The sequence below is a fragment of the Mobula birostris genome, chromosome 14 (assembly GCF_030028105.1).
Source record: "Mobula birostris isolate sMobBir1 chromosome 14, sMobBir1.hap1, whole genome shotgun sequence".
Lineage (NCBI taxonomy): Eukaryota > Metazoa > Chordata > Chondrichthyes > Myliobatiformes > Myliobatidae > Mobula > Mobula birostris.
Genome location: NC_092383.1, coordinates 45,395,129 through 45,421,595, shown reverse-complemented (window position 1 = coordinate 45,421,595; position 26,467 = coordinate 45,395,129). Strand labels below are relative to the sequence as shown.

Genomic DNA, 26,467 nt, shown 5'->3' with positions numbered 1-26,467 from the left:
TTTAACTATTTCCATGAAACTATAAGACATAGGAACAGAATTAAGCCATTTGGCCCATTGAGTCTGCTCCACCAATTAATCATGGTTGATCCATATTTCCTCTCAGCCTCAATCTCCTGCATCCCTCATGCCCTGACCAATCAAGAATCTATCAATCTCTGCCTTAAATATACATAAAGATTTGGCCTCCACAGCTACTTTTAGCAACGACTTCCACAGATTCACCACTCTCTGGCTAAAGAAATTCCTCCTCATCTCCCTTCTAAAATGACGCTCCTCTATTTTGAGGCTGTGACCTCTGGTCTTAGATTAATTGGGGCAGCAGCATTTTTAGACCAAAGTGTACTGGTCCCAATGTGTCCCAAGTGTTACGAACTGTAACGTTTTAGAAACAAACCAGCAGCAATAGAGTTCATGCTGGAGTCTGGTTTTGATGTTAAAACCACTATCTTTATTAATATCTACTTATAATATAGCAACCTAACCAAGAATAAACAAAAATTAACAGTGTTATGTCTATGTGTATGTAAATATAACTCCCAAACTATTGAGCTCAGGGGAACAAGGCTTAAAGTCTTGAGGTGGTAAAGTATGAAAGTTCAATTCATCCATGGAACAAATTCCAAATCCACATACGAACTACCACCAGAGTGATCTGTCACAGGGATGTCGTCTTCAAAGGGTTACCACATAACATACCCAGGCAAGGGTTAACTTTGAGTAGTCCCACAGGACATTCCTTAATCCACTCCTATGGATTAGACAAAGTGACAGCCACTCACTCGATGTGCACTGGGTTGATAATCAACCCACCCTCGTGGGTATAGCAGAGTTCCAAATCTCCAGTCGCAAGAAGCTGGAGCTGTTATTCTTTTCCAGCTTGCTTGCTTGCTTGCTTGCTTTCTTTCTTTCTTTCTTCCTCTCTCTCTCTCTCCCCTCTCTGTCTGTCCTTGCTTTAAAGGTAAACAAACTGCAAGTCAGTCAGTGAACAACATCATAGTCCTGCCTCACTGAAGCGCTCTTTTAAAGTGACAGTCCACAGTAAACAAAACCTATGGGTTCGTAACACAAGTGACCAGAATCCATTGTATTTGTAAATCTTGATGTTGAGTATCTGGCAATTAGGAGTTTTTTTGCAAATTCCACTTATTAGGGCCTCACTTCCCTATCAATTGAACAGGGCCCCAATCCCCCTTTTAGCTGCTCAAGTGCAGTGCCGGATTTGAGGCAAGGTGGAGGTAGCAGGACAGTTACTTCTGGTAACGGACCCCCTCTCCTTCACAATTCCCCATTCTGTTTTCCCTCTCTCACCCTTTCTCCAGCTCTGAGGCTCAATAAGGAAGGGTAACATCAACCAGAGACATAGTGATGGAGACGCAATAGTCAGGAGGATGGAAAGCAGATTCTGTGGCTGCGAAAAAGGAGCCAGGATGGTGTGTGCCCCCTAGGTGCTGATGTCCAGGATGTCTCAGAGTGACTGTAGAAGATTCTCAAGATGGAGGGTGAGCAGCCAGAGGTCATGTTCTACACTGGCACCAATGACAAAGATAGAAAGGGAGAAGTGGTCTTGCGCAATCAATTTAGGGAGTTAGGGAAGAGGCTGAAGACCAGGACCTCCAAGATAGTAATCTCTGGATTATTCCCAGTGCCATGTGTTAATCAGGGCAGAAATAGGATAATAATACAGATGAATAAGTGGCTGAGAAATGGTGCAAGGACAGGGTTTTAGATTTAGGGATCATTGGGATTCTTCTGGAGATGGTTTGACCTGTACAAAAAGAATGGGTTACACCTGAACTCAGGGGACCAATACCCTTGTGGGCAGGTTTGACACAGCTTTTGGGGTGGGAATAAAGTAATTTGGCAGGGGGATGGGACCCAGAGTGATAGGGCTGAGGATGGGGCAATTGGTATACAAGTAGATGCATTGTGTAATAAGACTGTGAGGAAAGAAATTGCAGTCAGTGGGACGAGTTGAAGTGTAACACGGGAGCAAATTTGAAAATGGTGATTAATACAGGACTGAAGTTGTTATATTTGAAAGCACGCATTCATATGCACGTACTTGAATACCTCTCCAGCGTCATTTTCCAGCTGTGCAATATCCATTCTCACCTCACTTTTATTCTTTATTTATCTGAAAAGAAAAATTATTTGTATTTCATCCTTTTTCTCCTTGGGATAAAATAGATGATCTTGTAGCGCAGTTAGATTGGCAGGTATTACATTGTGGGCATCACTTAGTTGTGACTGAAAGATCAGAGTTGGGAGTTTAACATTCAAGGATACGTACTGGATCAAAAAGACAGGCAGGTAAGCTGAGGGGTGGGTGGCTCTGTTGGTAAAAATTAAATCAAACCTTTAGAAAGAGGTGACATTGGATCGGAAGATATAGACTCGTTGTGGGTAGAGTTAAGAAACTGCAAGGGTAAAACAACCCCGATGGGAATTATATACAGGCCCCTGAGCAGTAGCTGAAATATATGATATAAATTACAACGGGAGACAGAAAAGGAATAAAATAAGAGCGATGTTACAATAGTCACTGGGAATTTCAGTATGCTGGTAAATTGGAAAAATTAAGGGGAAATGGGCTGACAAATCTGTTGGAATTCTTTGAGGAAACAATAGGCAAGATGGACAAATGAGAGTCAGTGGATGTTGTTTACTAGGATTTTCAGAAGACCTTTGACAAGGTGCTGAACATGAGGCTGCTTAACAAGATAGGAGCCCACAGTATTATGGGAAAGATATTAGCTGACTGGCATGAGGCAAAAAGTGAACCTGTTCTGTTTGGTTGCTGGTGATGAGTGGTGTTCCGCAGGGGTCAGAATTAGGACTGCTTCTGTTCACGTTATACTGTATATTTATGATTTGGATAATTGAATTCATGGCTTTGTAGATAAGTCTGCAGAGGCAGGTAGTGTTCTGAAAGCAGGGAGTCTATAGAAGGACTTCGACAGATTGGGAAAATGAGCATAGAAGTGACAGATGGAATATAGTATAGGGAAGAGAATGGTCATACTCCTTGGTAGAAGGAGTAAAGGTGTAGACTATTTTCTAAATGGGGAGAAACCTAAAAAATCCGAGGTGAAAAAGGACTTGGGAGTCCTTGTGCAAGATTCCCTAAAGGTTATTGCAGGCTGAAACAGTGGTAAGGAAGGCAAATGCAGTGTTAGCATTCATTTTAATAGGACTAAAATATAAGAGCAAGGATGTGATGCTGAGATTTTATAAGGTATTCTTCAGACTGCACTGGACTATTGTGAGCCGTTTTGGACCCCTTATCTAAGAGAAGATGTGCTGTCAATGGAAAGGACCCAGAACATGTTCATGAGAATGATTCCAGGAACGAAAGGGTTAATATATAAGGAGTGATTGATGGGTCTGGACCTGTACTTGCTGGAGCTTAGAAGAATGAGTGTGGAATCTCATTGAATATTGAAAGGTTGAAATAGAATGTTGTAGAGGATGTTTTATATAATGGGTTCGTTTAGGACCAGCTGGCAGAGCTTCAGAATAGAGAGACGTCCATTTAGAATGGAGATGAGGTGGAATTTCTTGAGCCAGAGTGTGGTGAATCTGTGGAAATCATTGCCACAGACACTGTGGAGGCCAAGTTATTAAGCACATTTAAAGCACAGTTTGATAGGTTATTGCTCAGTCAGGGTGTCAGTGGCTATGGGGAGAAGACTGGAGGATAAGGTTGAGAGGAATAATAAATCAGCCATGATGGAATGACAGAGTAGACTCAATGGTCCAAATGGCCTAATTCTGCCTCATGGTCTTACAGGTCCAGTGGTTTGTGGAGGGTTTTACAGGTCCAGTGGTTTGTGGGGGTTTTACAGGTCCAGTGGTTTGTGGAGGGTTTTACAGGTCCAGTGGTTTGTGGGGGGTTTACAGGTCCAGTGGTTTGTGGAGGGTTTTACAGGTCCAGTGGTTTGTGGAGAGTTTTACAGGTCCAGTGGTTTGTGGAGGGTTCTACAGGTCCAGTGGTTTGTGGAGGGTTTTACAGGTCCAGTGGTTTGTGGAGGGTTTTACAGGTCCAGTGGTTTGTGGAGAGTTTTACAGGTCCAGTGGTTTGTGGAGGGTTTTACAGGTCCAGTGGTTTGTGGAGGGTTTTACAGGTCCAGTGGTTTGTGGAGGGTTTTACAGGACCAGGTTGCTTGGTGCCTCTCCGGTAACTTGAAGTGCTTGCTGTAATTAGTCCAAATCTCCAAAGTTGACATTAGGATAGCATTTACTGCTGCTCACTCACTCTTGAGATGTTTCTCAATCTGAGGTCTTGGAGTTCCTGCAGACTGTTTTCTCAGATGACCAAAGGCTGAGGTGGTGCATAGAGCCTTTTCTGACTTGTAGCTCCTAAGAAATGTAAAATGGCCAAGTTTCCCAGCTACACCTATTGTGGAACTTCATTGTCTGGGTATGTTGTTGTGCAGAAGGAGCATTGCAAAGAAGAGCTATGGTTGGCAAATGTTTAGAATAATGCCCATTCTGTTGCAAACTTCAGTGAATGAATAATCAAAGGTGTGAAGCAATCACAAACACAAGATCCAAGATTAAAATTGGAGTGACCTTATTTTTGAAGTGGATGTGATATTAGAATTTATTAACCCCTAGTTCTGTCTGCGAACAAATGCATGTCCTCTCCTGGCTGAGGCAAAAATGGATCAAAACCCAGGCCAACTTTGCAGCAAACACTGGGAGTATCTGAGAAGAGCAAAATCTGAGCAAGATCCCTAACCCGCCATTTCCAGTGCTCTCCACATGCACACCAGAACTGTATGTACTTTTAGAAGAGAATCTTTACCCAACTCCCAGACTTTCTGCCAAGGTCAGGGTGAGGTGCAGGTCAGGCAGAATATCAGGACAAGGACAGGATAATTGGTGAGCAGGCGTCTGAGCAGAGATTCTGAAATATCAGAGTCAGAAGGCCATGTAACTGAACAGATATTGTTGAGTGGGAGAACAGAAAGCGGGTTTAGGATCCAGAGGAAGTTTTTCTGCTGTCATCTATATCCTCTGAAAATATCATCCACTCTTGACAAGCAGAAAGTGGGTGATATTTTCAGATGATTTTGATGACTGTAGATGTTTGTTTCTGAGTAAATAGTATATGTGTGTTAGGCATTTTCAACAGTTAATGGTTTTTATGTTAATTTTAATGCAATTTAATTCCTGTCAGCTGTGGAAAAATTGTGGTTTGATGCAATGTTTTGAAGTGGAAAGTAAAGTAGCCCAAACATGATATACAAGTCCAGCAGACATTTGTCTATATTGATGTTGAACCTCCATACAAGCATTCATCTTTAGAAAGCTGACATCACTTCTTGACGTGTTGAGGATGCATAAAATTAAAAATGTTTGAAATTTTCAGCTGAGAGCTAAACTGCTTGGATATGTGCCACCAACCAAAGATGTTGATTTCATGAACATACTCATAAAAAAATAATGATTTTGTAGACATTTCTGTGAAATTTAAAATTTCCTGATTGATTGCTGTCATTTGTTTTTCACTATAAGTACAAAATCAGTTATCAGTAGCTTGTATAAATGTGGGATTAAATGGCCCTAGCCTTCGCTTTTTATATTCTTAAAACTTCCAATGGAAGAGAGTTGAGAAAACTTGCCTTAGCATGGCAGGTTACTGAAAGTCAAAGTTATAACTGCAAAATGAGCGTGCAGGACAATTGTGACCTGAGTTCATTGGGGATGAAGTCTTACATCCATAAAGACTTGGAATAATGATGAAAGAGAAGACAGGGGGGTATTAGAATATGTGAATTCAGTGGCAAATCAGATACAAAGAAAGAAATTGAAAGAGATGAAAATAAGTTGATGAAGGAGAAGAAAAGGAGAAATAAATGTATAAAATTAAATAAAATTTGCATGTTTAGATCTACAATTACATTTAAAACTCAAAGGGTAAAATTTTGTCCTTGTAAGGCTATTTTTAGTGCCAGACAATTTGAAATGCAGTAACTAGAGACTTGAGGCATTGTTAAAACTCAGCTTAGTTTGTGATTGACAAGACACTGTAACCCTACGTCATTTAACTTGCATTGGTTGTGAATCAGAGAGTGAGATGCTGTTTCCATGGAGCCAGCAGACAAGCAACACAACTTGGATTTTGACTTACAGGTATTCAAGTTTGTCTCTATATTTTCCCATTGCCTTGTTTGCTCCTAAATAAAAGCAAGGTCCATCAGTATCATGAACTGTCTGATTCACCGAAAATCCGGTTTCCTTATTCCTGACGAAGGGTCTCGGCCTGAAACGTCGACTGCACCTCTTCCTACAGATGCTGCCTGGCCTGCTGCGTTCACCAGCAACTTTGATGTGTGTTCCTTATTCCCTTCCCACTCACTAGAGTCCCAGGTCCTGTGCACCCTTTCAGCTTATCTAGTTCAGTGGAAAATTTACTGTGGTACATTTAAAAAATGAAGAAAAAACACAAATAGAAATAAAATCATAGCATAAGAAATTCTGCAGATGTTGGCGATCCAGAGCAACACACACAAAATGCTAGAGGAACTCAGCAGGCCAGGCAGCATCTATGGAAATGAATAAACAGTCTATGTTTCAGGCCAAGGCTCTTCTTCAGAACTGGAAAGGAGGGGAAAGGGAAGGAGGAGAGGTCCCAAGGGGAAGAAAAAAGCAGATGAGAAGAGGTAAGAGGCCAGAGTTGGGAATAGAAGAGGAGAGCGAGAGGGAATTATTTTTTACCGGAAAGAGAAATCGATGTTCATGCCATTAGGCTGGAGGTTACCCAGATTGCTCCTCAACCCTACGGGTGTCCTTAGCATGGCACAAGAGGAGGCCCTGGACCGACATGTTGGAATGGGAATTAGAAACAGAATTTGGCTGATGGTGGATGGAGCAGAGGTGCTCAGTGAAGCAGTCCCCCCAATTTACGACGGGTCTCACCAATTTGGAGAAGGCCACATCGGGAGTACCAATATAAAATGCAACGGTCTAGGAAATCTGCCAGCCCAGTACCAAAGTTTTGAGTGTGCTGGATTATTGGAAATTTACTGTTTGGTGATAAAAATCACTGTCTATGACACTGTTGTTATACTAATTGTGCAGTTCTGCAGCAATACAATAGATATGTTTTGAGAAAGTAAGTGAAATGACCTACCAAGGAGAGATTTATGCTGTTGCCAAATTAAAGAGGAACAATGATAAGCATTTAGATTAGCAGAGATGGTGTTATGGTAATTTTTGAACATTGAGACTAGCAATTGCTGTAGAAGTACAGTATGTTATTCGATTAATAAGGAAATGTGAACAATTACAACACAGTTAATAGCAATTGCTCAGAGAACTGCTTTTAGTCTCCAATTGTCAATGAAATGTTTCAGGACAAAAGGGGATATTTGCCACATCAGATCTTTCGAAGTTATTCCCTATTCACCTCTTATAGTTAAACTGCTGAGTAGTAGGGTCTACTACACCTGGATCCTGAAACAGTTGCAATGTGCTTGGGTTACTATGTATTTCAGTATTTTTTGCTTGATTTATTTCAAAAGTCAGCGCTTTTGCTAAGATGGTTAGCTCTGAGTACACACACAGGAAAACATCAAACTTTAATGACTTTAACACTGCTCATCTTAGACCAGAGTGGCATGGAAACACTTTCACTAACTCAAGAGGTGCATTTTAACTGTCTGATAAATAATTCAGAATCACCCTGATGTTGGTGAAAGTGATAGTCAGAATTGCTGAGCACTCTTACAGCTACATCTCTCAAGCCAGGAAGCTTCATAAAAAAATGAAAATTCCTACATGAGAGATGCAGATCACTGTCATATCTTAGTTCTTCTTGGGATTCTCTAGTCATTTAATACAGTGCATTCCATTTAATTGAGGCACATTGGGCCAGGACATTTTAGCTCAGTTTGGCTGCCCTAATTAGCTGAAATTTCATGGAAATACTTAAAAAAATATATATATAGGAAAGGCAAACTGCGTAATAAATTATGTATTCCAATAAAAAAAGAATAAATTAGAACTCTACCAATAGTACTGCAGTAATATAAAACAGTATTAGTTCCTAATTGTTATTGATGGAGGAGTTCAGCTGTGTCATGTACTTTTAACTTTAGTTGCATAAAATCAGCACAGATAGCGAGTACAGATGATGGACTGCCTTCATGTAATGTTGTCGATGATTGTATTCTCGAAATCTTCATTTTCATTGTAATATTCAAGATGATTGTTAGTACCTTCAATTTTTTCCATGGCTTCTAACTTGAAAATCATTTCATTTTCACTCCTAGTCATTTCTGGAATCTCCAGGCCTGAATGCTTGGAACCATAAGATGATAAGACATAAGAGCAGAATTAGGCCATTTGGCCCATTGAGTCTGCCATTCAATCACGGCTGAATCTTTGTGACCCCTCCTCAGGCCCTCTCCCCGGTCTTCTCCCCATAACCTTGGATACTGGGTCCAATCAAGAACCTATCAATCTGCCATCCATAGACCTAACAACCTGGCCTCCACAGCTGCCCGTGGTAACAAATTCCACAAATTTACCACCTTCTTTGCATCTCTGGACGACCCTCTATCCTGATGCTGTGTCCTCTGGTCATAGATTCCCCCACCAAGGGAAACATCCTTTCCAAACCTACTCTGTATAAGCCTTTCAACATTCGAAAGGTTTCATTGAGATCACCCCGCTCCCCATCGTTCTAAATTCCAGTGAGTACAGACCCAGAGCATGAAAAGAAGTGGTTCCAACACCAATGCCTGTGGAACACCACTAGTCACTGGAAGCCAATGAAACAAGGACCCTTTTATTCCCACTCATTGCCTCCTACCAATCAGCCAATGTTCTAATCATGTTAGTAACTTCACTGTAATACCATGGGCTCTTAACTTGGTAAGCAGCCTCATGTGTGGCACCTTGTCAAATGCCTTCAGAAAGTCCAAATATACAACATCCACTGCATCCCCTTTATCTAGCCTACTTGTAATCTCCTCAAAGAATTCAAACAGGTTTGTGAGGCAAGATTTTCCCTTAAGGAACATGCTGACTTTGTCCCATCTTGTCCTGTGTCACCAAATACTCCATCACCTCATCCTTAACAATTGACTCCAACATCTTCCCAACTGCTGAGGTCAGGCTAACTGGTCAATAATTTCTTTTCTTCTGCCTTCCTCCTTTCTTAAAGTGAAGTGACATTTGCAATTTTCCAGTCCTCTGGCACCACGCCAGAGTCCAATATTTTGAAAGATCATCACTAATGCCTCCACAACCTCTACCGCTACTTCTTTTAGAACCCTAGCATGCAGTTCTTCAGGTCCGGGTGACTTATGTACTCTAGGTCTTACAGCTTTTAGAGCACCTCTCCCTTGTAATAGTAACTGCACCCACTTCTCTTCCCTCACACCCTTCAACATCTGGCACACTGCTAGTGTTTTTCACAGTGAAGACTGATGCAAAATACTCATTTAGTTCATCTGCCATTTCCTTGTCCCTTGTTATTATTTCTCCTGCCTCATTTTCTAGCAGTCCTATATCCACCCTCATCTCTCGCTCTTATTTTTTACATACTTGGAGAAGCTTCCACTTTGATATTGTTTGCTAGCTTGCTTTCATGTTTCATCTTTTCCCTTCTAACGATTCTTTAAGTTGCTCTCTGTCGGTTTTTAAAAGCTTTCCAATCCTCAATCTTCCTGCTAATTTTTGCTTTGTTGTATGCCCTCTTTTGTTTTTATATTAGCTTTGACTTACAGAGTGGCACAATAATTGAACTCCAAACTCTGGAACACACTGAGGTGTAATAGTATCATGCAAACTGCTATACTACTGAGACATCCAAACTTATGGACATACAATTGAGCTCCCATGATTTTAAATTCCCAAGTCCAACAAACATACATACAATTATTCCTATGAATGGCAGAACTAGTTTTTGTTCCCTCATCCCACTTGTTCTTTCTTATCAGTCTCAGGTGTTCTTAATGTCATTCTTTAAAACACTGTGGAGGTATGGTTACCATATTGAATGGTATTTGTATAGTTTTCCAACTTATGGTCATCTGTAAAGACAGAACTCATTTGTTACGAGGGAAGGCTGGTGATATTTGCTCATACAGAGAATTGTCTTGGGGAAACTATACTGAATTATTAACAGCACATTTGCCATGTGCAAAGCATATTCAACAGGTTTCAAATAGTTACATTTAATATTAGAGACGTATACAATATACATCATGAAATTGTTTTTCTTTGTAAACATCCACAAAAACAAAGGAGTGAATGAGGAGTGAAAACAAAGAATGAATGACAGTTAAATGTTAGAACCGCAAAGCCCCCCCACTCCCCCCTCCCACTCCCACATGTAAGCAGCAGCAAAGCAATGACCCCCCCCCCCGCACTGAGCACTCAAGCATGCAGCAAAGTGTTAATAAAGACACAGACTTGCAGTACCCCAAAGACTACTCGTTCACCCAGTAATTCGACATACCACAGGCTCTCTCTCTGGCTAATAAGGGAAAAAGAGGTGCCCCCGTTTCACAGCGAGAGGGGAAATATAACAAAGCAACTCACTGATTTATGGTGTTCAAAGTCTGTTGTGTTACTTTTTCCATGACCTGTGCCCAAAGAACTCGGGTCTATGGGCCCACAGCCAGCAGCCAGCCCACTGCTTCCGATCTTCCTTGTTCTCCTGCAATGCATCAGTCGACAGTGGGGGCACCAGCCCTGAATCCGCCCGCCTCCAGAGACACAAAAATCCGGCACCCTGAAGGCGCGCTAGTCTTCCAGGCCACATCCTTGGCATACTGAAAAGTGGCCAGTCATGAGGACCAAAGAGCGGGTCCCATTTCTGCAAGGAACCGAAGTCATCATGTAACTTAAGGTCAGGGTCTTCAAAAGAACCTTGAAAGGGAAAAAAAGGAGATATTAAAGATAGAAATAGAGCTTTTTCCAAAGATGCAAGCAAAGGAGTCACCATTAGGCACCATCATCTTCCTAAGCTCCGCTTCCAATTGGAGTGTTTTAACCATCGTTACCATGATGTACAAAATTCGCATCTCTTACTGAGTCAATATAGTCCACACACAGGACATTGATGACCTCCTGACAGCATACTACTCAAAAGTCAGTACCTTTAATATGGAAGCAGAACTTGTTGTTTGCCAAGGTAATAGTCATTGCCTGCTGCTGGTTAGACTCAGACCACATTTGACAACGAGCAGTATTGATGCCCAACATTACTAGAAGAACCTATTGTTGGAGAATGTGCGACCTGATTAACCAACACAATTAGCTTTAAGGATTAGGAAATAAACCCAGGAGGATCTGAGGAGATGGATATAAAGCATATGCTTCAGTGTCAATCCCTTGCATAATAAGTAATAAAGAATGGGAAAGATTGTCTGATTAGGAGTAAAAGCAAAAAACCAAAAAAAATTGATATATTTGAAATAACCCAAGAAGAAATAATATTTTATGCTTGTTATATTTAATATCTGATGCAAGTGGTTGAATGGAACTAATTAATGTTTATCTCATTGTTAAAAGAGTATTTCTAATAATTAGAAGTACAAACCATCTGCACTGGATTTAGTTTGTACCTGTAGGCAAATATGGAAATTTCAAGTGATGAAATGTGAATCAGTCCTGAGGCAGGCTGCAGAAAGACACCTTAACAGACTAAGAGCAGAGAACTTCAAGCAGCACGCACAAAATGCTGGATGAACTCAACAGACCAGGCAGCATGTATGAAAAAAAGTAAATAGTTGACATTTCTGGCCAAGACCCTTTATCAGGACTGGAAAAAAAGATGAGAAATTAGAGTAAGAAGGTGGAGGGAGGGGAAGAAGTAGTACAAGGGAAGCGGGAGGAGCGCCAGAGGCAGGTGATGGGCAAGTAAGGAGATAAGGTGAGAGAGGGAAACGGGAATGGGAATGGTGGTGGGGGGGAACAATTACCAGAAGTTTGAGAAATCGCTGTTCAATCGAGAACTTTAGACTGTTTAGTACATGCTTCAGTTTTAGCCCTCCTTCACAGAGCTTGGGTTCTGCTTGGGAAAGGTTAAATGCTTGTAGGCTCCAGTCATGTTTGTTAAATCCAAAGAAGTACTGGGAAGTATGTTGTATAACATCTGTGCTTTTCACAGTCTTTTCTAACGGGACCTTTGATGTCAGCCATAGCAAAATACATAAGCTGTGGCTCAGAAATGATGGGAATGAATGCCCTTTTATAAATGCCAATGTTGTGCTACAGTTTCCAGGAGCAAACTGGCCAGTTGGAAGCCTCTAATTTCTGCTTACAGGAAACAGGGACATTGAAGAACTGACAAAAAATTGTTCCCTTAGTTAAAACTTCAAATGTTTTAAACGAAAGTCAGCCCCACATGGATATTGACATATGTGAAGGGACATTCTCAACTTCCAGTCTGAAAGAGTGATTGGAATTAAAGTGGAGAACTACCTTTGGTTGGGAATGCAGAAGACTTGGTGTGGAGAGTGTTTGGGAGCTGTGATTGTTTGTTGAGGTGTGGTTGAACTGTAAGAAATAGGAGCAGATTTAGGCCATTCACCCCATCAAGTCGCTGCCATTCAATCCTAGATCATTTATTCCCCCCCCAACCCCTTCTCCTCCCTGCTCCTTATAACCTTTGATGCCCTTACTAATCCAGAATTTATCAACCTCTACTATAAATAATATACGAGGGTTATCATGTGCCATGGTATAAAGAGCCCATGGTATTATAGGAAAGTTACTGGCACGGTTAGAGTATTGGCTGATTGATAGGATGCAGTGAGTGGGAATAAAAGGATCCTTTTCTGGTTGGTTGCCAGTGACTAATCGTGTTCCACAGGGGTCGGTGTTAGGACTGCTTCTTTTTATGCTGTATATCAGTGATTTAGATGATAGAATAGATGGCATTGTGGCCAAGTTTGGAGATGATATGAAGATTGGTGGAGAGGTAGTATTGAGGAAACAGGCTGCAGAAGGACTTAGACAGATTAGGAGAGTGGGCAAGAGAGTGGCAAATGAAATACTGTTTTGTAAAATGCATGGACATGCACTTTGGTAGTAGATATAAATGTGCAGACTATTTTCTAAATGGGAGAAAATCGAGAAATCTGAAATGCAAAGGCACTTGGGAGTTTTTGTGCAGAACAACCTAAAGGTTAACTTGCAGGTTGAGTCAGTGGTGAGGAAGGAAAATGCAATGTTAGCATTCATTTCAAGAGGTCTAGAATACAAGAGCAGGGATGTGATGCTGAGACTTTATAAGGCACTGGTGAGGCCTCACCTTGAGTATTGCAAACAGTTTTCGGATCCTCATCTAAGAAAAGATGTGCTGGCATTGGAGCGGGTTCAGAGGAGTTTCACAAGGATGATTCCAGGAATGAAACAGTTATCATACGAGGAATATTTGATAGCTCGGGGCCTTTACTTGCTGGAATTTAGAGGGATGACGGGGGATCTCATTGAAACCTTTCGAATGTTGAATGGCCTAGACAGAGTAGATGTGGAAAAGATGTTTCCAATGGTGGGGGAGTCTAGGACAAGAGTCGGGATAGAGGGGTGTCCATTTAAAGCAGAGATGCAGAGAAATTTCTTTAGCCAAAGCATGGTGAATTTGTGGAATTTATTACCACAGGCAGCTATGGAGATCAGGTTATTGGGTGTATTTAAGGGAGAGCTTGGTAAGTTCTTGATTGGATACAGCATCAAAGGTTATGGGGAGAAAACCAGGGAGTGGGACTGAGGAGGGAAAAAAGGATCAGCCATGATTGAAGGATGGAGTAGACTCAATGGGCAAAATGGCCTAATTCTACTCCTATGCCGTATGGTATAATATCCCTAATCACTTTGCTTCCATGGCCACCTGTGGCAGTAAATTCCACAGATTCATCACTCTTCAGCTGAAGAAATTCATCCTCATCTGTCTTCTAAAAGAACATCCTTCTGTTCTGAGGTCTGTATATTCACTCTAACTAGGCATTTGTGTCAAGGCCTGTGATTGTTCATTGGAATGTAGTTGTATCAAGAGCTGTGATTGGTTGGGGTGTAATTGTCACTTGGTGTGTGATTATCAGTTGGGATGTTGTTGTGTCATAGTCTCTGATAATTGGTGCAAATGAGAGAAATGGGATTTAATGGTGGGTTTAGTTATGTCATGTGTACCTGGAGTTTAGGAGAATGAGGGAAGATTTGATAGAGATATACAAAATTTTGAGGGGTATAGATAGGGTAAGTCCAAGCAGATTTTTCCCCACTGAGGTGGATGTGACCTGAACTGGAGATCAGGTTAAAGGTAAAAGGTGAAATATTTAAGAGGAACCTGGGGGGGATCTTTTCATACAGAGGGTGGTGTAAGTGTGGAACAAGCTGCCAGAGGAAATAGTGGATGCAGGATTGATTGTATCATTTAAGAAAAGTTTGGATGTGATGGTTATTTGTGTGCTATGGTCCAGTGTGGACAATAAACTAAGCTGAAAACAGTTCATTATGAACCAGATGAGCCAAAGGGTCTTTTTCTGTGCTGTAGTGTTCTATGAGTCTATGACACTAATGGAAACTTATTCATAATAGAAATTGGCAGATACTTTGTTTCTGGGAATCACTTAAATCAACAGTCCTTAGTAAAGAAGAAGGTTAGTCTCTTGGACATGTTTTAAAAGTCTTGCAGTGGGTGGCATTGCTATAATGACTTGTGTTGTCCAATGCCCTTTGTTGGAGTCAAGAATGGAGTTGTGTTCCTGCACTGATCTATTTGAAGGTATGTGGTTGGGTGTCTATAACTGCACACAGCAGGATTCAGGGGCTGTTGGAAAGTTTCTCAGGGTGTGGCACTGGATTGAAAATCCCAGATGTCTTAAACATCACTGCACTTGTCCAGTGTTCAAAACCATCAAGACATAGGAACACAGGAACCCAGGGTGCAAATCACAGATTTTGTGATCGATCCACTAAATTCTTAGTTTTTATTCACATTTCTTCTCCACAGAAATTAGATAATATAGTACACAAAAATGATCCAATGTCAGATGGTTTTGGCTGTCTCTAATTAAAGAAAAAATACTTGTAATTATTTTTAAAAAGTTCACAATATAGTTTTCAAGTAAGGTAGATTTCACGTGCAAGGCTCCTTTACACGTACCCATCAGCGTCTTCTTCTAAAGTTAACAATAAATAACCATAAATAATTCCATGGTCAAGGTTTCTACTGCTATGCTGTGAGGTATTTTATTTTAGCAGTTTTCCACAAAAACAGTGTTTCCTACTAGTAAGAGGGTTTCGGCTAAAGATAAGGAGCCATGCTGTCCATCTTAAAAATGTTATGCCAGTGAATCAGGGTTGTTTTGCTCCATGTTTTAACTTTCTGCCCTGTGGGATACAGTGGAAGATTCTTGAGACCTGGGGGAATGGGATTTCTGAAGGACAGTGGTCTGGTTTGGGGTATTTGGGGTGGGGGTTATGGAAAGAGGCACAATGGAAGATGCCCGCTGAATGCCGTTCAAAGGAGAGACCCCTTTGTAAGAAGTGCTTGGCATAGATGAGTAGTGCAAAGGAGGAAGTGCCAATACTCCTGTTGAGCCAGTTTGTTCAAAGTGGTCTTCAAGGAAAGTTTGAACAGTGGCTGTTTGTACAGAATGGTTCAGTGTGTGAATTATCAAAGCGAAGCACCCAATTACTTCAGAAACGAACTCCAACTTTTATGTGCACATTGGACTGTTTAACTGTAATGGGCCCTTTTTCTTTTCTTTTTCCTGTTAACTGTTTGATAAGGTTGAAATATTGGTGAATATACTCTCTTTATAATGTTATGCTGGTATACGATCTGTCATTTCCTGGCAAATGATAACACTGTATGGGGCAGTAGTTACACAGCATTCGCTACAAACAATGTTCCTCACCAGAATATCCCAACTTTACTATTTGGTTGAACCCCAAATCATACCGACCCTAGAAGTATATTGCTTATGAAAGGTGGCTTTCTCACTGCTGAGTCATGTGGCTGTTAGCAGAGTTACCTAATGAGCTGTTGGTATACGAGCCCAGTGAGAGGGTTGCAATAAAATCATCCATCAGTAAAATTGTAAATGAATAGTAACATTTCAGTTCTGCCTTTCATCGTGTTATTCTGGAAGACCTTTTCATGAATCAGTGACTTCTATGATTTTATTTTCAGCTATAATTTGTACATTTTATAGTTTTGTGTTTATGCAGTGATTTGCCTGCATTAACAAACTGTTTTCATGGCTTTTAAAATCTAGTACCATTTGTCAGGTTTGCTGGTAAGAAGAGAAGAAACCTTCATCAATTCTGCCAACTACAGTGAGATCCAGGTCCCTCAACCAACCACTTCTCCTTCCTGCCCCTTTCCATCTTCCACAGAGACCACTCCCTTTGTGACTCCCTGGTCCATTTATCACTCCATACTGAAACCTCCCTAACCCTGGCATTTTCCCCTGTGACTGCAGGAATGCCTATCCTATAGCTCAGGGGTGGCCAACCTTTTACATTCCATGCGTCAATTTTTTCATGCATGAGTTCTATATTAACATTTTTACAAGAATTGTGGGGGTACAAGAGTTGTATGCCGCATCTGAACTCATGCGTGAAAAAAAATTGACGCAAGGAAGGTAAAAGGTTGGCCACACCTGCTATAGCTTCTCTCTCACCACTTTCCTGGTGAGAAGACAGATATTTATTCTAAGCCCCTCCAACCTCATCTACTTTATTCACTTCGGCCAATGTGGCCTGCGCTACATTAGTGAGCCCCAAGAATAAACTGGGCATCTATTCTACAAAGCCGCTGCTCTCCATTCATTGTTCCTAGTTGCATGTCATTTCAAATCCCACATCAGCCTGTCCACCCTCAGCTCTTTCTGCTGCCAGAATGAGGCACAGTGCAAACAAGAGGGACAGCACTTCATATTCTGACTTGCGCAGTCACAAAGATGGCATGTCATTGGCTTGTGACTACCCAGGCAGAATTTCACTTAACCCACACCTCTGGTTCTCCCCATCAGATACCCAAACTCTCCCTTTCCACCCTCCCTCCTTCCAATCTTCATCCAGTCCCCTGTTCTCCTCTATTCCACACTCACAATTCAGCCCCCATACCATTACCTATTTTGTCCCCTTCTCTTCCTGGCTCCAGCCACACATTTTACTCACTGACTCACCCACTGGTTCTGGCTCCATCTGCCCTTTATCTTTGTGTCTACCTCTTGTATCACCCACCTGCCTGCATCACCCTCCCCCTTTTGACTCAACCTGCCTATTGTCCATCCATGTCACTTAGTCCACCAATCACCTCTGGTCTCTGTCTTACCACTCTGTATACTGGCAATCTCACCTCTCCATCCTCAGTCCTAATGAAAGATTGTCACATGAAACGTAAACAATTTCTTTTCTCTAAATCTTTTGTTCTTTTCCACTGCATTCACAAAGTTGTGCCTGAAAGTGGATATGAAGAGGTCCAGGGAAATATAGCTGTGATAAAGTAAAAAAATGTTGTAGAGGAAATCAGTTGATCATTGGTGTCTCCTACAAAGCCATGGGGATTGTTAACTCATCTGGAACAGGGCTTGTGCACTCATCGGGGGTAAATTCTACTGCCTGACACAATAGACGTATCACTTGTCAGCTTCTTGGAGATCTTTGGTGATCAAGTCCACCAATTCCATGTAACACTTTATAATGAACTCAAAAGGCACCAAAAATGTCAATGCAAGTGTGAGAATCTGATTTCAACATAATAGTAAAGAGCATGAGATTGAGCCCTGAGATTTTCAGCACCTCAAAAGAATTATAGAACTAGGTGCTTATCAATCAGCAGAAACTGCTGTTGTAGAGTGAGGTTGTATCAATAGCAGTATGAAGCTCTATATCTGCTGAATCTCTCCACTCCTGCAGTTAGTTCCAGCATGGTTGTCAATTCATTCACAGTCGTATCAACTTTCATTAGCCATCATTGCTTAAAGTTTGGTCTTCTGTTCTTTAATTTCTCCTCCATCTGACCAATAAATTTCTGCTTGGATGGGGCTTGCCACTCTGTGCGTAGTTAATACTCCCAACTAATACTCTCAAGCTGAAAGCGAATGCTGACACTGCAGATAGGAAGCAGTAACTTAATACTAAATAAATACTGCTCATTTACAGCATCAATTTAAATAGTAGTCATAGAGTCATAGAAAAGTACAGCCCCAAATCAAGCCCTTTGGCCTATCTAGTCTATGCCGAGCTATTTAAACTGCCTACTACCATCAACCTGCACCAGGACCATAGCCCACCCTGCACCAGGACCATAGCCCTCCATAGCCCTACCATCCCATGGTCTTTAGTTGTAGTCCTACCCAACCTCAGTTGAAAATGCCTGTTTGCATTTACCCTATCTATACCCCTCATAATTTTTTATGCCTCTGTCAAATCTCCTTTTAATCCTCTCTGTTCTAAGGAATAAAGTCCTAACCTATTCAATCTTTCCTTATAACTCAGGTCTTCCAGTCCCAGCAACATCCTTGTAAATTTTCTCTATACTCTTTAAACTTTATTTATGTCTTTCCTGTAAGTAGGTGACCAGAACTGCGCATAATGCTCCAAATTGGGCCTTACCAATGTCTTATACATCTTCAACATAACATCCCATCTCCTGTACTGTGTATTTTGATTTTTGAAGGCCAAAGTGCCAAAAGCTTTCTTTACAACTCGATTTACCTGTGATGCTACCTTCAACAAATTATGGACCTGTATTCCCAAATCCCTTTACTCTCCCACACTCCTCAGCACCCTACCATTTACTGTGTAAGACCTACCCTGGTTGGTCCTACTGAAGTGCGTATCTCACACTTGTCTGCATTAAATGCCATCTGCCATTTTTCAACCTATTTTTTTCAGCTGATCCTTACCATTCACTCTACCCCTAATCTTGGTGTCATCCTCAAATTTACTGATCCAGTTAACCACATTACCATCCTTTCTAAGATAAGGGGCCCAAAACTTCTCACAATACTCGCAAGTGAGGCTACACCAGTGCTTTATAAAGTCTCAACATCACATTCTTGCTTTGATCTTGTAGTCCTCTTGAAATGAATGCTAACATTGCATTTGCCTTCCTCACCACCAGCTCAACCTGCAAATTAACCTTTAGAGAATCCCGCACAAGGAATCTTGACCCTTTGCACTTCAGTTTTTTGTATTTTCTCTTGTACTGCAAATAATCAACCCTTTCATTTCTTTTAACAAACTGTATGGCCACTTCCCAACACTGTATTCCATCTGCCATTTCTTTGCCCATTCTCCTAATCTGTTTAACTCCTTCCGTAGCCTCTCTACCTCCTCAAAACTACCTGTCTCTCCCACCTATCTTCATATCATGGGCTAACTTTGCAACAAAACCATCAATTCCATCATCCAAATCATTGACATATAATGTAAAAAGAATCAGTCCCAATACAGACCTCTGTGGAACACCACTAGTCACCAGCAGCTAACCAGAACAGGCGCCATTTATTCCCACTCTTTGCCTCCTGCTAATCAATACCTTGAGTCTTTCCTGTAAAACTTGTTAAGCAGCATCATGTGTGGCATCTTGTCTTAAAATCCAAGTATACAATGTCAACTGATTTTCCTTTGTCTATCCTGCTTGTTATTTCTTCAAAGAATTCCAAAATATTAGTCAGACAAGTTTTACCCTCGAGAAAACCATACTGTTTATGGCCTATTTTATCATGTGCCTCCAAGTTTCCTGAGTTCTCATCCTTAATAATCGATTTCAACGTCTTCCCAACTACTGAGGTCAGACTAACTGGCCTATAGTTTGGAGGAACAACACCTTATATTCCGTCTGGGTAGCCTCCAACGTGATGGCATGAACATCGACTTCTCTAACGTCTGCTAATGCCCCACCTCCCCCTCGAACCCCATCCGTTATTTATTTTTATACACACATTCTTTATCTCACTCTCCTTTTTCTCCCTCTGTCTCTCTGACTATACCCCTTGCCCATCCTCTGGGTTCCCCCCCCCTTTGTCTTTCTCCCTGGGCCTCCTGTCCCATGATCCCCTTTGCCAATCACCTGTCCAGCTCTTGGCTCCATCCCTCCCCCTCCTGTCTTCTCCTATCATTTTGGATCTCCCCCTCCCCCTCCCACTTTCAAATCTCTTACTAACTCTTCCTTCAGTTAGTCCTGACGAAGGGTCTTGGCCTGAAACATCGACTGTACCTCTTCCTAGAGATGCTGCCTGGCCTGCTGCATTCACCAGCAATTTTGATGTGTGTGGCCTATAGTTTCTTTTGTTCTGCCTCTCTCCCTTCTTGAAGAGTGGAGTGACATTTTCTATTTTCCAGTTTTCCAGAACCATTCCAGAATCTACTGTTTTTGAAAGATCGTTACTAATCCCTCCACAATCTCTTCAGACACCTCTCTCAGAACCCTGTGGTGTACACCATCTTATCCAGGTGACTTAACTACCTTCAGACCTTACAGTTTCTCAAGAGCCTTTTCTCTAGTAACAGTAACTTCACATACTTCATGATTCCTGACATCAGGAACTTCCGCCATACTGTTGGTGTCTTCCACAGTGAAGATTGATGCAAAATACTTATTCAGTTTGTCCTCCATTTCCTTGTCCCACATTACTACCTCTCTAGCATCAGCTTCCAGCAGTCCGATATCCACTTTCACCTCTCTTTTACACTCTGTGTGTCTGAAGAAATAATTGATATCCTCTTTAATATTATTGGCTGGCTTACTTACGTATTTCATCTTAATGACTTTTTTAGTTGCCTTCTGTTGGTTTTTAAAAACTTCCCAATTCTCTAACTTCCCATTAATTTTTGCTCTAATATGTGCTGTGTCTTTGGCTTTTATGTTGGCTTTGACTTCTCTTCTTAGCCACAGTTGTGTTACCTTTCCTTGAGAATACTTCTTCCTCTTTGGGATGTATATATCCTGTACCTTCCAAATTGCTTCCAGATGCAGATCCAGCCATTGCAGTCTGCTGTCATCCTGCCAGTGTTCTTTTCCAATCAATTCTGGCCAACCCCTCTCTCATGCCTCTGTAATTCCCTTTACTCCACTGTATTGCTTCTCCTTCTCAAATTTCCTGGTGAAGTCGATAACGTTATGATCACTTGCCCCTAAGGATTCTTTTAACTTAAGCTCTCTAATCAATTATGGTTCATTGCACAACACCCAATCCAAAATAGCTGATCCCCTAGGGAGTTCAACCACGAGCTGCTATAAAAAGCCGTCTCATAGAAATTCCCCCTCTTGGGAATCAGCACCAACCTGATTTTCCCATTCTACCTGCATATTGAAATCCCCCTGACTATTGTAACATTGCCCTTTTGGCATGCACTTTCTGACTCCTGTCGTAATTTGTAGACTACTTTCTTACTACTGTTTGGGGGTCTGTATAAAACTCCCATCAGGGTTTTTTTTTACCCTTGCAGTTCGTAAGTTCTATCCACAGTGATACAACACCTTCCAACCCTATGTCACCTGTTTCTAATGACTTGATTTCACTTTTTCTTAACCAACAGATCAACGCTACCCCCTCTGCCTTCCTGTCTGTCCTTTTGACATGATGTGTATCCTTGGATACTCAGCTCCCAGCTATAATCTTCTTTCAGCCATGAATCAGTAATACCTACAACATCATACCTGCCAATCTGCAACTGTGTTATAAGTTCATCTACCTTACTGGGTATACTGTGTGCATTCAAATACAATACCTTCTGTCCAGTATTCACACTTTTCAATTTTGTCCACCTTTTACATTGAAATTCATCCTGCTGACTGCAATTTTGCTGTATCACAGCCTCTCCTCACTACACATTGCCTTTGTTTGTAAGCCAGCTACCTCAGCTATAGTACCTCCTTCCTGGTGGTAAGGGGTCAAAGAGATTTTTGGACGGATGGGAGGGATCAGTGACAATGCTAAGAACTTTCCTTAGCACTGATACAACCTGCAAGTTAACCTTGAGGGAATCCTGCACAAGGACACCCATATCCCTTTTTACTTACAATTTCTGAATGTGTTCCCTGTTTAGAAAATAGTCTGTGCTTTACAATGAGTTCAGCTGAAAATAGATAAATATCTCAAGGAACTGACGAGCTGGTTATTTTGCTTCAGTAAGTACATTCCTGTCTTTCCCTGAAGTTGATTGATTGCAGTGAGATGGAGTTGTACAAAGTGAAAGTGTGCAGGATTGCCAAAAGCCCAGGGAACATAGAACATAGAATAGTACAGCACAGTACAGGCCCTTCAGCCCATAATGTTGTGCCGACCCTCAAACCCTGCCTCCCATATAAGCCGCCACCTTAGATTCCTCCATATACCTGTCTAGTAGTCTCTTAAACTTCACTAGTGTATCTGCCTCCACCACTGACTCAGGCAGTGCATTCCACGCACCAACCACTCTCTGAGTAAAAAACCTTCCTCTAATATCCCCCTTGAACTTCCCACCCCTTACCTTAAAGCCATGTCCTCTTATATTGAGCAGTGGTGCCCTGGGGAAGAGGTGCTATTCCTCTTACTATCTTGTACACCTCTATCATGTCTCCTCTCATCCTCCTTCTCTCCAAAGAGTAAAGCACTAGCTCCCTTAATCTCTGATCATAATGCATACTTTCTAAACCAGACAGCATCCTGGTAAATCTCGTCTGTACCCTTTCCAATGCTTCCACATCCTTCCTATAGTGAGGTGACCGGAACTGGACACAGTACTCCAAGTGTGGCCGAACCAGAATTTTATAGAGCTGCAGCATTACATCGTGACTCTTAAACTCTATCCCTTGACTTATGAAAGCTAACATCCCATAAGCGTTCTTAACTACCCTATCCACCTATGAGGCAACTTTCAGGGATCTGTGGACATGCACCCCGAGATCCCTCTGCTCCTCCACACTACCAAGTATCCTGCCATTTACTTTGTACTCTGCCTTGGAGTTTGTCCTTCCAAAGTGTACCACCTCACACTTCTCCGGGTTGAACTCCATCTGCCACTTTTCAGCCCACTTCTGCATCCTATCAATGTCTCTCTGCAATCTTTGACAATCCTCTACACTATCTACAACACCACCAACCTTTGTGTCGTCTGCAAACTTGCCAACCCACCCTTCTACCCCCACATCCAGGTCGTTAATAAAAACATAGCCCTGCTTTGCATCAGCCCTGAAACAGACATTTTGAAGGTTTAAGATGGTAAAGAAAAGAACCAGTCATCTAAATACATCAACAAAATGTTCTGATTCAGTTTAGGTTGGATGTGCTGTCTGAGTATGTAAAGACTGATCAGTGCTATATGAAGTGTATAGCTTTGCAAAAAAGGAAAAAGGCAGTGTAAAGATACTACAATATTTCTCATTAGACTGTTCGAAATAAACAGGTCAAGTGTCATTCCAACATTTGGATATATCCACAATGAATGCAGTTGAATATAAGTAAATATTACCAGATGTTCCCAGGAAGTATCTGTATTTAGCATGTAGAAAGGAGATGAATGTACTGTAAAACATTATTCCAGAATGATTGTGTCAGTAGTCAGTCAGAAATATTCTAAACCTATCAGGCATTTACAATATACAAAAAGCTTCAACTGTGCAGCTGTAAAAGGTGTTGTTCCGTGCTCCTGCAACTGCAGTAAATCATAGAGCCCTCAGAGCTCATCCAGAGAAATAATGTGCAAGTGACTTCACAATACTGCAGGATTTCTGATATGTAGAAACACATTATTTCAGTTAACAACATGGAGTATGATTAAGGAGAGACATCTCAGTATTTGATGAAGCATTACATTTGGCCTTGTGGTGTGAACTGATCCTGAGAAGTCATCTATCACCCCCTTCCAGCTTTCTGTCAACTTGAATATACTCACAGCCAATGAAAACTTTAGCATCATTTTACAAGATAAAATATTTTAGAATTTCCAGGATTTGTAAGCCAGTGAACAAGGCTGTGGTCTATAACTGATCAGAATTGAACCAACCCTCCCACACAGTGAATTTTACTGATCTCACCCTGTATAGAAACATAGAAGACCTACAGCACAATACAGGCCATTCGGTCCACAAAGCTGTGCCGAACATGTCCTTACATGAGAAATTACCATTGCCCTCTATTTTTCTGAGCTCCATATACTTGTCCAGGAGTCTCTTAAAAGACCCTATCGTATCTTCCTCTACTACTGTTGCCGGCATCTCATTCCATGCACTCACCTCTCTCTGCATTTTTAAAAAAAAAAACAACTTACCCCTGACATCCCCTTTGTACCTACTTCCAAGCACCTTAAAACTGTGCCCTCTTGAGCTAGCCATTTCAGCCCTGGGAAAAAGCATCTGACTATCCACATGATCAATGCCTCTCATCATCTTATATACCTCTATCAGGTCACCTCTCATCCTTCATCGCTCCAAGGAAAAAAGGCCGAGTTCACTCAACCTTTTCTCATAAGGCATGCTCCCCAATCCAGGCAACATCCTTGTAAATCTCCCCTGTACCCTTTCTATGGCTTCCACATCCTTCCTGTAGTGAGGAGACCAGAACTGAGTACAGTGCTCCAAGTAGGGTCTGACGAGGGTCCTATATAGCGGCAACATTGCCTCTTGGCTCCTAAACTCAATCCTGCAATTGATGAAGACTAATGCACCGTATGCTTTCTTAACCACCGAGTCAACCTGCTTAGCAGCTTTGAGTGTCCTATGCACTTGCTCCCCAAGATAATGTATATGCCACACTAACAAATCAAAAAGGGCTAGTGATACATTATTTCTGAAATTTATTTTAATGAAGGATTTCAGAAAAAGTCCATATCGTTTGGAGGTGTATAGAGTTAATGCACAAATCCAAACTGAACATTTCCCTACAAACACAAGCAAGATGGTGGCATAACTTAGAGTAGTTAGCTTCATTAAAATTGTATTTCTAAAATGATGTTGGAAAATTTTGGAACTTCTGTTATAAAATGCAGTCATTTTTTTATTTTGTGTCTTTCCTGTGCTCAAAATATCTTACCGCTATTTTAATACTCAGCTGTGATTGTCATTCTGTAGATAAATTTATTCATCAAACGTCTGGCAGCTAGGTCCCTGGAAGCAGCGAGGCAATGTATGATCAGACAACATGGTCTTCGTGGATCAGACTTAGTGGACAGTACTTCCAAAATCTTGCTGACATTGAATTCCGACTGCACTCTCAGCTCATTTCCTTAGCCTGTCAATATCCCTTGTGGAAACTGCTATCTCCCATTCGATCTCCTTTTGTTTTTCTTTTCCAATAGTTTCTCTGCTCTATTCATTTTTGTGTTACAATTTATAAATCCTTGGGTTTCTCCAGTGAACAGTCAAATGATACTTTGTCAAAGGTTTTCCTAAAGTCAAAATAAAGTTCTGTATCAACAGTAGTTCCTCTATCTATCATGGCTCTTAAACTCCAGAAAGTGTTGTAGAAGTTTTATAACAGTCATCCATTTTGAAATTTATGCTGGCTATCTCTATTTTGTCCTTCTTTGAATTAACTAAAATTTTCATGAGGTGAATGTAAACTATATCCATCCTACGATTATAGAGCTATGTCCCTCTGCTGAAGAATATATTGTCCATTTTCCAGTCCCAAGCACACATACTGTACATATACACCTTCAACTATAATAACCAGAAACTTCATGGTAGTCTTTTGCACTGATTGGTTATGATTTTTACGCTCTGCATTCCCTTGGCCAACTTGTCAAATCTTTCCCTTTTATGTTCCTTAACCCTCCTGAGTAAAAGAAAAGGAAAGGTACGTCGCATCCGGAGTTTCTCTGGTTAGCGGACTATTTCCCTCCATGCCTCTCTGACATAGGGATTCACGTACGAGGCAAGTTACAGCAGTGGTTTGCCATCGCCTTCTGCTGGGTGAGTTTCCAAAGAGATCACCAGCTCATAATCCAGCACAGATGGAAGGCATGCAGGGGAGCCGGCTGGATTTGAACATGGGACCTTTCGTCCCAAAGTCTGATGCTGACGCCACTATGCCACCAGCCGGGTCAACTCAGTAAATGCACAACAATGATGTCTCATTTCAAATGTTGCACAATTCATCTTAAAATCCTCAATTGCTGTTTAGGTGAAGCATTAGCACTGAACCAGGCTGAGGCTGCTGGTTTGTATGGATGGAATAATGACTCAAGATTTGGCACAATATTGATTTATAAATTAGATTAATTGTTTATTATAGTTTGAGTTTTCAAAATTGAATTTCTATCTAAGCTTTAGAAATTTCCCTGCAGATGTTATTTCAGTTTTCCTTAATTTTGTTCATCTTGTTTACTGTGTATCTTTGCAGTTCAATCTACAAATGGCTCAGTGGGAGAAGTGTCAATTCATGTAGACCTCTTCACTCACCCTGGTACTGGAGAACATAAAGTTACAGTTAAAAGTAAGTGTCACAACCAATCTGGTACCAATGAACCATGAATCTGTATAGTATGCAACAGACTT

The 26,467-nt window shown here is 41.3% G+C and overlaps 1 protein-coding gene across 6 annotated transcripts in view; it reads left to right on the top strand.

Annotated features, from left to right (window-relative positions):
- The window catches only part of LOC140209874 (protein unc-13 homolog C-like), a 923,018-nt gene that overhangs the window by 892,721 nt on the left and 3,830 nt on the right, over window positions 1-26,467 (top strand). For all 6 annotated transcript variants that reach the window (XM_072278476.1, XM_072278475.1, XM_072278477.1 and 3 more), the window contains one exon: window positions 26,313-26,405. In XM_072278476.1, the coding sequence (XP_072134577.1) occupies window positions 26,313-26,405 (93 nt within the window). The remainder of the gene's footprint in view (window positions 1-26,312; window positions 26,406-26,467) is intronic.